The sequence below is a fragment of the Simochromis diagramma genome, unplaced genomic scaffold, assembly GCF_900408965.1.
Source record: "Simochromis diagramma unplaced genomic scaffold, fSimDia1.1 OVJJ01000630.1, whole genome shotgun sequence".
NCBI lineage: Eukaryota > Metazoa > Chordata > Actinopteri > Cichliformes > Cichlidae > Simochromis > Simochromis diagramma.
Window position 1 is genome coordinate 1,853,836 of NW_024386927.1, and position 12,147 is coordinate 1,865,982.

The 12,147-nt window shown below is 44.4% G+C and overlaps 1 protein-coding gene across 2 annotated transcripts in view; it reads left to right on the top strand.

Moving 5' to 3' along the window:
• The window catches only part of paxip1 (PAX interacting (with transcription-activation domain) protein 1), a 28,350-nt gene extending 16,914 nt beyond the window's left edge, over positions 1-11,436 (top strand). For both annotated transcript variants that reach the window (XM_040036947.1, XM_040036948.1), the window contains exons 10-23: positions 4,948-5,042; positions 5,147-5,242; positions 6,542-6,679; positions 6,840-6,961; positions 7,375-7,559; positions 7,822-7,865; positions 8,208-8,275; positions 8,391-8,493; positions 8,632-8,800; positions 8,941-9,041; positions 9,983-10,117; positions 10,341-10,416; positions 10,535-10,595; positions 11,127-11,436. In XM_040036947.1, coding sequence (XP_039892881.1) covers positions 4,948-5,042; positions 5,147-5,242; positions 6,542-6,679; positions 6,840-6,961; positions 7,375-7,559; positions 7,822-7,865; positions 8,208-8,275; positions 8,391-8,493; positions 8,632-8,800; positions 8,941-9,041; positions 9,983-10,117; positions 10,341-10,416; positions 10,535-10,595; positions 11,127-11,142 — 1,409 coding nt within the window. In that variant the 3' untranslated portion in view covers positions 11,143-11,436. The remainder of the gene's footprint in view (positions 1-4,947; positions 5,043-5,146; positions 5,243-6,541; positions 6,680-6,839; positions 6,962-7,374; positions 7,560-7,821; positions 7,866-8,207; positions 8,276-8,390; positions 8,494-8,631; positions 8,801-8,940; positions 9,042-9,982; positions 10,118-10,340; positions 10,417-10,534; positions 10,596-11,126) is intronic.
• Positions 11,437-12,147: the final 711 nt, after the last annotated feature.

Here is a 12,147-nt window from a genome sequence, read left to right on the forward strand (position 1 = left end):
CGGTTTCATAGCTGTGTCCAAATTTAATGGCTGCATCCTTCGGAGGCTGCATTTGTAGGCCGATTACGTTACAGCGACGCGGCAAAGCCTGTCCAAATTCGAAGACTCCCCCAAATGCGGCGGAATAATGCGTCTTTCATTTCCCCAGGTTTGAAGAATGGGTCGGGCGTATCCTTCGTGGCCCAACCTATCCCAGAATTCATAGCGCGGTCCAGCCAATTCCAGTTTTCAACAATGGCGGCAGCTACTTAGTTTTAATATTACTTTTATGACTGTTTCTGGGCCACAAAATAAACTTTTGACATATTTTCAGGTGAGAATGTAGCTGTGGAAACTTCAAATATCTACACGGTTTATCAAGACAACACATATTTGCAAAAGGTGCTCCGATGTTTTTGGAGACGTCTGTTACAATACTTCTGGCGCCGCTCCGAGCTGGCAGCCAGTATCAGCAGCTCCGACCTGACAGAGTCCTTTTTTCTCTTTTATATGTTTCTCTGTTGTTTTGTGTTTATTGTTTTTGTTTTTCTATTGTGGACTGCTGTCCCCCACAATGGAGCTCAGAATTCTATGGACAATGGTATTCTATATTACATTTTTTACGGCGTCTTTGTCTGGAGAGCACTCGGAGGTCCGACCTCCCATTGTTTACAGCAGGGATCAGCTGTTAGCCCTCGGAGCCTCCGCTGCCCTGCCTACCGCCGAGCAAGCTAACATCCCCCGCGAGGTGAGGAGGAAGAGACGCAGTTCTTGGGCCGGGACCGGGCGTCGCAGTGAAGTTAGCAGGTACCGGCCAGCGATTCCATCTATTATTATGAGGAATGTGAGATCTCTCCCCAATAAAGTAGACGAACTGGCAGCCCTTACCCGACATCAGAGGAGCTACAGGGAGTGCAGCCTGATGTGCTTCACAGATTTTTCTATCAAAGAGACGCTATGCTGTAAGGACATTGAGCTGCTAGCGGTTAGCATGAGACCGTACTATCTACCGCGAGAGTTTACACGTGATTATGATAGCTGTGTATGTCCCGCCCTCTGCTAGCGCTGCAGCAGCCTGTGAGGTCCTGCACACTGTAACCAGCAGACTCCAAACACAGCACCCTCAGGCCCTTTTCCTGATCTCTGGGGACTTTAATCACATCTCCCTGTCCTCCACTCTCCCCAACTTCACCCAGTATGTCACCTGCTACACCAGAGACAATAAAACATTGGACTTATTGTATGCCAACACCAAGGAGGCATACAGCTCATCACCTCTTCCTCCCCTGGGGGGCTCAGATCACAACCTGGTTCATCTCCAGCCTGTGTATAAACCTCTGGTACACAGAGAACCAGTAGTGAAACGCACAGTTAGGAAATGGTCGGCAGAGACTGAAGAGGCCCTGAGGGACTGTTTCCGTTCTACTGTGTGGGACAACCTCTGCAGCCCCCTGGAGGATGACCTCAACAGCATCACAGACTGCATTACGGATTACATGAACTTCTGTGTGGACAACACCGTACCCATCAAAAAGGTACGGTGTTTTTCTAACAACAAGCCATGGATAAATCCTGAAATTAAGGCTCTCCTCAAGGAGAAGAAGAGAGTCTTTAGATCTGCAGACAAACAGGAGCTGAGAGTTGTTCAGAAGAAGCTGAAATGGAAGATAAGGCAAGGAAAGAAAAACTACAGGAAGAAGATGGAAGAGCAGCTGCAACAGGACAACATCAGAGGGGTTTGGAACAGCCTGAAGACAATCTCAGGACAAAAACCAACCCCCCAGGCTGCAGGAGACTTGGGGTGGGTGAATGACCTAAATAAATATTTTAATAGGTTTGATCAAAAACCCACCCCTCCCACAGCATCGTCCCCCCTGCTGCAATCTCCTTCATCTTCAGAGACTGCCTGTCCTTCATCTCAGGACTTCACACCTCCCAGCTCCCAGTCATTACACCAACCCAACCTGAGGGACAAGCTGGAGCTATCAGGAGTGGACGACCACATGTCCCAGTGGATACTGGACTACCTCACAGAACGTCCACAGTATGTGAGGTCACAGGGCTGTGTCTCTGACACGCTGGTCTGCAGTACGGGGGCCCCACAGGGAACTGTGCTGGCACCGTTCCTCTTCACCCTCTACACCGCAGACTTCTCCATCAACTCCCCACGCTGCCACCTACAGAAGTTCTCTGACGACTCTGCCATAGTCGGCCTCATCACAGGTGAGGACGACTCAGAGTACAGACAGTGGACTCTGGACTTTGTTGACTGGTGTCAGCAGAACCACCTGCTGATCAATGCTGGGAAGACCAAGGAGTTGGTGGTGGACTTCCGGAGACGCAGACCCACCACACTGACAGCGGTGAACATCCAGGGAGTGGACATTGAGATAGTGGACTCTTTTAGGCACCTGGGTGTTCACCTGAATAATAAACTGGACTGGAGCCACAACACTGATGCTCTGTACAGGAAGGGTCAGAGCAGACGCTACCTGCTGAGGCAGCTCAGGTCATTTGGAGTCCAGGGAGCGCTTTTAAAGACCTTCTATGACTCTGTGGTGGCATCTGTCATTTTTTACAGTGTGGTATGTTGGAGCAGCAGTTTATCAGCAGCTGAGAGGAAGAGGTTGGGTAAACTCATCAGGAAGGCCAGCTCTGTTCTGGGATGCACCCTGGACCCAGTGCAGGTGGTGGGAGACAGAAGGACTCTGGCCAAAATAACATCTCTGATGGACAGAGTCTCCCACCCCATGCATGTAAATGTTACTGAACTGCAGAGCTGCTTCAGTGACAGACTGCTGCATCCTCGATGCATGAAGGAGCGTTTCCGCAGGTCCTTCCTCCCTGCAGCTGTCAGACTGCACAATCAGAACTGCTCCCAACAATCATAGATGTTTACATCTGCGCTGTAACTGCAAAAAGTTAATTAACCAATTCGTACTACAACCTGGTTTGCCTCTTATCTGTAGTTATTTTTATTTAATTTAATAACTGTACAGTACTCTGAGGACAATGGTTACTATATACAATGTAAATATGTAAGAAAAATTGTGTATGTTTCTGTTCTGTGTCCTGCGTACTGTTTGTTTGTATATGTGTCTTTTTGGCTGCTGTTACAACCAAATTTCCCCTTGTGGGACAATTAAAGGATTATTCTATTCTATTCTTACCCACCAGCTCGATAGCTAGCTGGGATTCAAGGCTCACTAGAGCCGGCGAGAACACCGGACTCCCGGCACATCATTTTCAAACCCCCCCCCCCCCCGCTGTCTTTTGCTACTCAGGTTAAACATGATATATAAGTCACTCAGATAATTTAAAAATGTTATTGTTTGGCTTTTTTCAGTGTTTTATTTGTTCCTCAGTAAATTGGTTTGACTGAGATTAAAGTTATAGTTTTCACACAGCTGAATAAACGTCAAAGAGAGAACTGATAAAACAGAAGTGTGAGATGCTGGAGAGTTTACTCCAGTGTGCTGTTATTTTTTAAAATGTTTTTAAAAAAAATTAAAATATTTTTAAAACTGAGACAATCTGCAAATTTCATTAAAAGTTTAATAAACTATCATCTTGTCTTTATTTTTAGTTAGCACATACCTTAAACACTTCAAGCTGTAAGCTAATGATAGTTATATAAGAGCAGATGCTGCTGGTGCAATAAGCTGTATGTTTTACGTCCAGTGGATGATGATCTGATTAGTCGACTAATCGCAAAAATAATCTGTGACTAGTGACTATCAAAATAATCATTTGTGGCAGCCCTACCTGCAAGCCACTGTTCAGTGGAAGCTAAACAAAGCATTTAAAAAGAACAACTTTTGAAGCTGAATATCATCAACATAGAAGTGATAAACAAATCAGGGAACTGACTAATTATAAGTCCTAGAGGTGTACAGGAGAAAAAGAATAGGTCCAAGAACTGAACCCTTTGGTGCCCCACTAGTCAGGTTCTTACAGTGTGACATAAACTGATTTGCAAAAATGCTATAAGATCTGTTGGAAAGTTATGACTGAAACCACTGCAAAGCCAGACCGGACACATCGACTACATCCCGGAGCCTGTTCATCAGGCTGGTATGGTCGACGGTTTCAAAGTCCAGAAAAACCATAACTGTGACTATGTCGCTTTAAGTAATGTGGTTTCCTTTGAGTGGCATCCAGACTGAAATTTGTCATATCTCATGTTTTTCAAAAAAAGCCACAAGTTCATGTGAAACTCCTTTTTTCAGAATTGTAGACAATAACGAGAGCTTAGAGATGGACCTATAATTCTTAAACTCTGTTGGGTCCAAACTGCTCTTTTTTTAATATTAATAAAAACAACAGCATGCTTAAAGGGCCGAGGGACCACACCTGTTAAAACAGAGGCAGATCTCTACAGTGAGGAGCCAATAGCAGAGAGAACTTTTTTTTAAACAGCCCAGCAGGTAGTATGTCATTTGGACAAGTCGTGATTTTCATTTTATCCAGCAGAGGTGAAAGGTCATGTATAGTCATTGGGTTAAACACTAATAGGTGGTGTAATGGCCACACAGAAACTGATGTGCTGCTGTGCTCACAGTCAGCAGCAGCACAGGTCGAAGACGGGAGAAAGAGTCAGCTCTGATGGCTGAGAGGACAGCAGCTGTTTTCACCACCTATCTTTCCAACATAGGAGACTCCAAGTAATACAGGGTGACTGATTACCTGTTGCTGGCTTGATATTGTTTTGTGTTATTGCATGACTTTAATGGGTGAGTTTAGATCACAGAATGCACTGAAACACAAGTCACACAAAGTCTGTGTGACCACAAACTGAACCTGTCCAAGTCTTTTAAGTCTAATTAAGAAAATAAGCACACCTGCTGATTGAGATGATGAATTTCTATAGAAGGCTGGGTCTCTGGTAACTGCAGGATTGAAACTGCTGTCAGTCCTGCACTCTCTTCAGTCTGTGATTCAGTGACAGTAATTTCTTTCTTTCCGCAGTCCCACAGGATGGCTTCCTCCTGGGCTGTGTGTTTGGTATTGCCGACTATCCAGAACAGATGGCTGACAAACAGCTCCTTGCTACATGGAAGAGGGTAAGTCACTGAGAGAGAGTACGAGTACCCAAGTAGGGTGAAAGACAGGAAACAATGCTGAGCATCAGACAGATCAGTGTTTGTTTACCGATCTCCTTCGTCAGGTCATTCAGGCGTGTGGAGGCTCAGTTGATCCAACCCTAACCAGCCGCTGCACACATCTGCTGTGTGAAAGTCAGGTCAGCAGCATGTACGTACAGGTAAGGATGTCTCCCATGAGAACAGACACAGTTTATGGAGTGTGGAATCCCAGTATGACTATCATAAATGTTTTCATACTCATTCATTATTAGGGATGGGTATCGTTTAGGTTTTATCCGATACCAGTACCAAACCGGTACTTTTGAAATGGTGCCGGTGCTTAAAGAATGGAGAACACAAACTTTGTCCAAAAACCTCTCATGTTCAGCTGTTTTTTTTTGTAAAAAGATAACAATGTTAGCCTTTTCTGCAGCTATGGGGCATATATGGCATCACTCTTGGCTGGAAGCAGTGCTTAAACAATGGAAAAAACGCAAACTTTGTCCAAAAACCTCTCATGTTCAGCTGTTTGCCACTTTTTCTTTGGTCATTTTAGCCTTTTTGGCCAGGGTGAAGGGAGTATCTGCCATCAAACAAGAAGACAGCTGCATGTAACTACGACGGTGTTTGCTAGTTCACCTTACATGCATTAATGTAATAACGTGGTTAGCCTACTCAACGTAAATTACACACGAACAACATTAAGCTACTCACGCAGAGAAGAACGGCTGCTGCTGCATCATCATCCTCATCATTTCTGCTACACTGGCAGGGCTAGGGGCCAGGACTCTCCTCTTCGGGTTTTTGGGGGATGTTGCTAACTCCGGGTCGATAACAGGCACCACACCCGCAGTAGATGTGCTCGGTGTGAGGTCACCCTATTTGATAGCAGCAAGCTATCAAATAGGGTGGATTTCTCTGCTTTTAAAAAAAACGCTATGCGTCGCCAGGTGTTTCATCACATTCGAGGTGTTACCTCCTTTGCACAGTATCAGCTTAAAGCACTTGTTGCTGCTGAGTTTGCATCTTTTGCTGTGAAGTACAGCCAGACTTTGACTGCTTCGCCTTGGGCATTTTTAATCTGTAGCTCTGCTCTAAAAGAACCTACGTACCTGGACCCGCCTACTACGCTTACAAAGGTAAAATGATTGGCTAGAATCCAAAGTGTATCACGTCTCAGGGGGAAAAAAAGCACCAAAATAAAGCACTGAAATGTGCGCTGCTTTTCGGTCTGGTTACTACCGTTTATGTCAGAACCGGTGCCATCATGGCACCGGATACTGGTACCCATCCCTAATCATTATTGGCCTTTAACTGGACTGCAACATTTAGTATCACCTAAATGATACTTTATTGCGATGGAATGAGACAAACCCTTGAATGGGACCGATATTACCCGCTGTCTCCTCAGAGTATAGAGGATAAATACTGAACTTCTGCTGGTTGAAATTGAACCAAAAGCACGTTTCCTCTTCCAGGCACTCAGAGAGGGGAAACGCTGTGTAACCGCCCACTGGCTCAACACTGTGCTGAAGAAGAAGAGGATGGTTCCTCCTCACCGGACGTTACATCTGCCATTTGCCTTCCCTCCTGGAGCCAAACCCTGTTCTCAGCACGTACGTCTGCCGTTTCTTTTAACAGTAGTTTTTCTACAGTCTTTGTACTTGGTGAACTTAATGAACTTAATGAACTTGAAATACTGCACTCCAATTGGCAGGAAGCATTTCTGCTTGTCAGATCTTTACTCCAGCTCTGTTTGTTGCCGTCTTTCCTCAGATCATATCAGTGACGGGTTTTATGGATGCTGACAGAGATGATCTAAAACTGATGGCCTACCTGGCTGGTGCCAGATACACCGGATATCTTTGTCGCAGTAACACTGTCCTCATTTGCAAAGAGTAAGAGTTGGGGTCGGGTAGATGAGTTCCTCTTTGGGTATTCTTTTGTACTGCACGCAGTATATCCATAGAACTCAAACTATACAAGAACTATCTTACTTTTGGTTTTATGTCGTTCTTGGAGTGTTGTACTCCTCATTTGTATGTGTGAAGGACTCAGCCTATCTTCAAGCTTCTCTTTATCCTAAGTGTTAACCTTTTTTAGTCAGATCAGATGCTTTGTTTTGTTAGTCCAGCATTTTCACTCTTCTATTTCCCAACTTTGTTGCAACTTGTTTGAAATGTCTCATTTTCTTTTAAACATTTTTCAGTTGAACCTTCTTGTGTGAAGGTTGAACGTTCAGTTTGCTTGAGAACCTTCACTTCTCAAGCACACTGTCAGTTTTATGGTTGTCTTGCTAATATCACTTTAGACCCAGTGGGCTTAAATATGAGAAGGCCAAGGAGTGGAAGATCCCTTGTGTGAATGCCCAGTGGCTGTGTGATATACTGCTGGGCAACTTTGAAGCACTGAGACAAATCCAACACAGCCGATACTCCATCTACACACATCCTGAACCACTGGTGCCTAACCCACAGCTGGTCCAGAACCTGCTTGGTATGTACGCCGTCACTGGAGTTGTTACGTAGTGAGCAATTACATGAAGATATTACCCAATATCTCTTACTTGCCACACACACTCTTCTGTGGGGTATGCTTAGTTAGTCTAACCTGACTGGAGTCACACAGAGCTCTGATTTTGTGTGGCTTGATTTTGGTTTGTCAGGAGAGTGAAGAGCTCTCTGCTTTTGATGTTTTATCACTTGGAATGGCCACACTTTAAGATACTGTCCTGATTACCTTGTGCATTTCTCTGTAGCCGCTTGGAGAACACCAATCAAAGTCTCTTCTGAAGCTTTGGCGGTGAGTTTTTGTGTCACAGTGTTCTTCACATTCTTTTGTTTGGAATGTCGAGAAGCTCCGTAACCCCTCTCTCAGCCTGCTCTGAATCCTCTGCTCCAGACAGTTTTCCGACTCTTGGATTGACATAACGTCACACATTTCTAGCTTTAACCACAACACCTCACACACCTCTTCAGTTGTTGGGGGCAGTTATTCACAGGAAAATATCTGTGTGAGAGTGATTTGTTTTTTAGTGCGTTTGTCCTTAAAAAGTTGAATCAGTCATAGAAGAGAGAGAAGCAACAGATGAACAGTGTACCGGCTCGTCTGATTGTGCTTTTGTGGCGTCTGTTTGGTGTTTAGAGCCTCCAGCTGCTGCAGAAGCAGAAGATCAGCGACTCAGCAAACCCACCTGCAAACAAGAAGGCCAGGTCGGTATAGCAGGTTAGGGACTAGCCTGTCACTCCTCTGCACGAGAACAGAGTTGGACCACACACCGTCCAGACTGCCATGTTCTAATGATACTTTGCATTTTTGTCTCTGAAGACTGGAAGAGATCCAGTCCCCGAGTAAGAAGCTTCCTCCAGAGTCCACTCCTCGGGTCATGTTCACAGGCTTTGAGCCTATGCAAGTACAGCAGTACACCAAGGTGAAAGCAGCCTTCCCACGCTCAAACATTCAGTGTGTTGTTAGACTGAAGCTCAGATTAGTGAGAACGCTGAAGTTACTCTTAAAGCACATCTGCAGCCTCAGCTGCTATTTGAATGTGTCCCCTTTCCTCCTGCAGAGGTTACATGCTTTAGGTGGTGAGCTTGCAGACAGCAGTCAGAAAGTCACTCACCTTGTGGCCAGTAAGGTGACTCGCACCGTCAAGTTCCTCACTGCCATGTCTGTGGTCAAACACATAGTCACCCCAGAGTGGCTGGAGGAAAGCTGGAGGAGTCAGAAGTTTGTGGGTATGTTTGCGTCCCACCCCTCCTTTTTCTTATCTAACTGTGTTTTGTAGAGATCAAAGTGGAACTGAAATTGGTCTTGTGCTGCGCTTTTACCTGTATATGTTTCGTTAACGGGAGCAAACCTGTTGTGTGTGTTACAGACGAGCAGAGTTGCACTCTGAGGGACGCAGAAGCGGAGGTGTTGTTTGGCTTCAGCCTGGAGGAGTCGCTAAAGAGAGCCCAAAGTGCACCTCTCTTTAAGGTCCTCTGACAACTTAACTGCTGTGTTCAACCAAAAACTGTTTTTTTCTTGATGCCAGTTAAAGAATTCAGAAGTAGGGCTGTGCCATGTGACCAAAATCATATCCTGATAACAATATATGTTCTGGGAACCCGACTTGTGTGAAGTGTTTTCAGCTGGGCGTCCTGTACCTGGAGTCAAGTGTTTTGACCGATGCATGAAACGATATTTTTAGATATAAGTTGTAACGGCCGCTGTTTTCTTTGTATTTATTACACGGCGCGCTGCGGGGAAAAGCGTTTGAGTCTAAGGTTTATTTTGAGCACCTGACGGCTCTTGTTTTATTGCTCCTCAACTCTCTCCATCCTCTTTCACGTGATTCTTGCATTAGAAGAGGTTTGTTGTGTTTGAGTCTGAGGTGGACCGGTTTGCAGCATAATTTGCATAGTACAGTTTTCTGGTCCGTGTCAGAGTTTGTATAACCAAACCATGTCCATGCTACAGTGGTAGCCCCTCGTTTAGGAATAAGGTCCTTGATTTGTTTTGACGGGGCTGTTTGGAGCCAGTTGTTCCTGCCTCCTCTTCACTGGCCATGCTGGGATTCTCTGTGCCCCGATGAACAAATATTGCTGTGAACAGTGTGTTTTGCAACACCATGAAACAAACGATAGCGTATAATTTGAAACGACAGATGTTTTCATATCTGATGTATTTCGTCATATTGCACAGCCCTATTCAGAAGTGCTAAACTCATTTTACCTTTTTGTTCAACTATTAAAAAGTCACTCGTGCTGATGATCACACAACAACATTTAAATATATTAGGCCTTTATATATAATGGGTCAGTTGACTGAACTAGTATATTCAAACTGAGCTGGACTAACTGGAAACCAGTGTACTAATTGTTCTGATGATTAACGGTTGAGTCTCTTTTTGCGTTTCCTGTGACACGGTGATGCAGGGGAAGTACTTCTACCTCACACCAGGGATCTGTCCAAGCCTCAGCACAATGAAGTCCATTCTGGAGAGCGCCGGAGGAAAGCTGCTGACCAAGCAGCCCTCATACAGAAAGATCATGGAGCACAATCAGAATAAGGTGCTGAAAGTTGCTGCAACTCTTTCATGTCTCTAGGCACTCGTAAATGTCCACAGAGGTGGTGGGTTCTTGTGACAATATGGCAGAAACCTGGGAGGAGTATAGCTGTTATTTCATGTATTTTCATTTCAGCACAAAATAAAACAGACATGTGTTTGACAGAAGTCTTTTATTACAGTTTTTCTCTATAAATCAGTAACCACATGTTGGCATTTGGTTGCAGAACCTTCCGGAGATCATATTAATTTCCTGTGACAATGACCTTCACCTCTGTAGGGAATACTTCTTGAAAAACATTGGTAAGATGCTCTCCCAGGGCCCACTTGTATTTATCCTCATTTTATTTTTTTTACAGAGTGTCTTCATAAAGTTGACATTGTGTTTCATTTGCACTCTTGTGGTCTCTCTGTTTTCCAGATGTCCACAATGCTGAGTTCATTCTGACTGGAGTTCTCACCCAGAAACTTGACTATGAATCATATCCTTTACAGTCTCACAGTAACTAGTTTAGTTTGCTGACATGTTGTATGGCTGAATGATACTTTCAGTCTTTAAACCCAAAATGATCCCAAATTAAAACTGTAGAGTTGTTCTTCCAGGCAGGGATCATGCAGTCAGTGGGAAACAAACGCATTAGTCACATGTCCTCTTCACTGCAGTGTGGACTAAACACACTATTGGGAGATTTGTGGATTCATCACTCATGATGAATCCACAGTGATGAATCTAATAACTCTGCCTGAGATTGCACAGGTCTTCACTTACTGTCATGTTATCTATGAACTAATGCACACATGCCAATCGTTTGGCATCAACAAAAGTACGCAATAGGGGTATTTTCCAAAGCGGCCTGGAGCCCCTCCCCTGTAATACTAATGTGGATGTTATTACCAGATAGAGGCCAGAACTGCAGCTGCGTTTGAGCCCATGGAGAAATGTTTTGCTGTGTGATGTAGAGTGACCGGATGGTGGTGTTACTGTGTTCAGTCAGTTTCCTTGACAGTCACACATATAAGTTCACTTGATGGTGCAGCAGTGAAGCATAAAGAAGAGGACACGGGACAGAATGAGGACGACCGTGTGTACAGTCCAGCCACACTGACTTTTCTATGTTTTTATTTCTGTGCAGATGTCTCCAGTCTTTTTGTAGCCTTTTGTTACCTGTTTGAGACGAATTAAATGGATGTTATTTTTGTGAAATAATTGTTTAAATTATGGAGGATGAAACTTTGTTTTCTGTTGTTGAGAATAGGATGTGTAAAGCTTCAGCTCACAAATGCTGCTTTTTGGAATAAAAACTACACTTTGATTGTGAAAAATGCTTTCAGCTTCATACCTGATCAAGAAAACTGTTAATAACTAAAGTAAAACATTAGCTTTTTAGATAAAGTTAATGTCTGTGCATGTGCAATAAAGCCTCATAGCAGAGTATGATTGGCCATGCAGAGACTCATTGGGGATAAATTCACAATTCAAGCAGTCGTGCAGTAAAAGATGGACATGTTGAGAACAAAAGGTCTGTTGACTTCTCATGTTTTTGAGGGTTTCAACGCTTTCTCGATGTTATTCCTCCCAGGTTTAAATGGATAATTCCTGATAGAATTAATTTAATTAACTGCTAATGAGGGTCTGGGGTAGTTACTGGTGAAGTTCTAATTGCTGGCTGTCAGACAGACAGCCTGAGATCATGTGGGTGGAAGTGAGACGTGCGGCGTCGCCTGCGGTGCTGTCCTCAAAAACGACAGACTGAATTAGACACAGCCTGAGCCAAGGTCATGTACTACATATTCCACGTGCGGGTGCCAGTAGCACTGCTCGATGTGTATTTACATGAACGTGAGATTTGATGTTTCATGGCTGACCGTGCAGAATCACGGCTGAACTGCACAGAGATTCATGTTGCTGTATTGAAAAAGAGCCATCATACACACTTGGCGTGTCACTGAATACACCAATAAGCCTGACTAAAGCTGTGGGTGCAGGCATTCCTGAGACTGAGCACAGACACATGAGCAGCAGATACGTTAGGT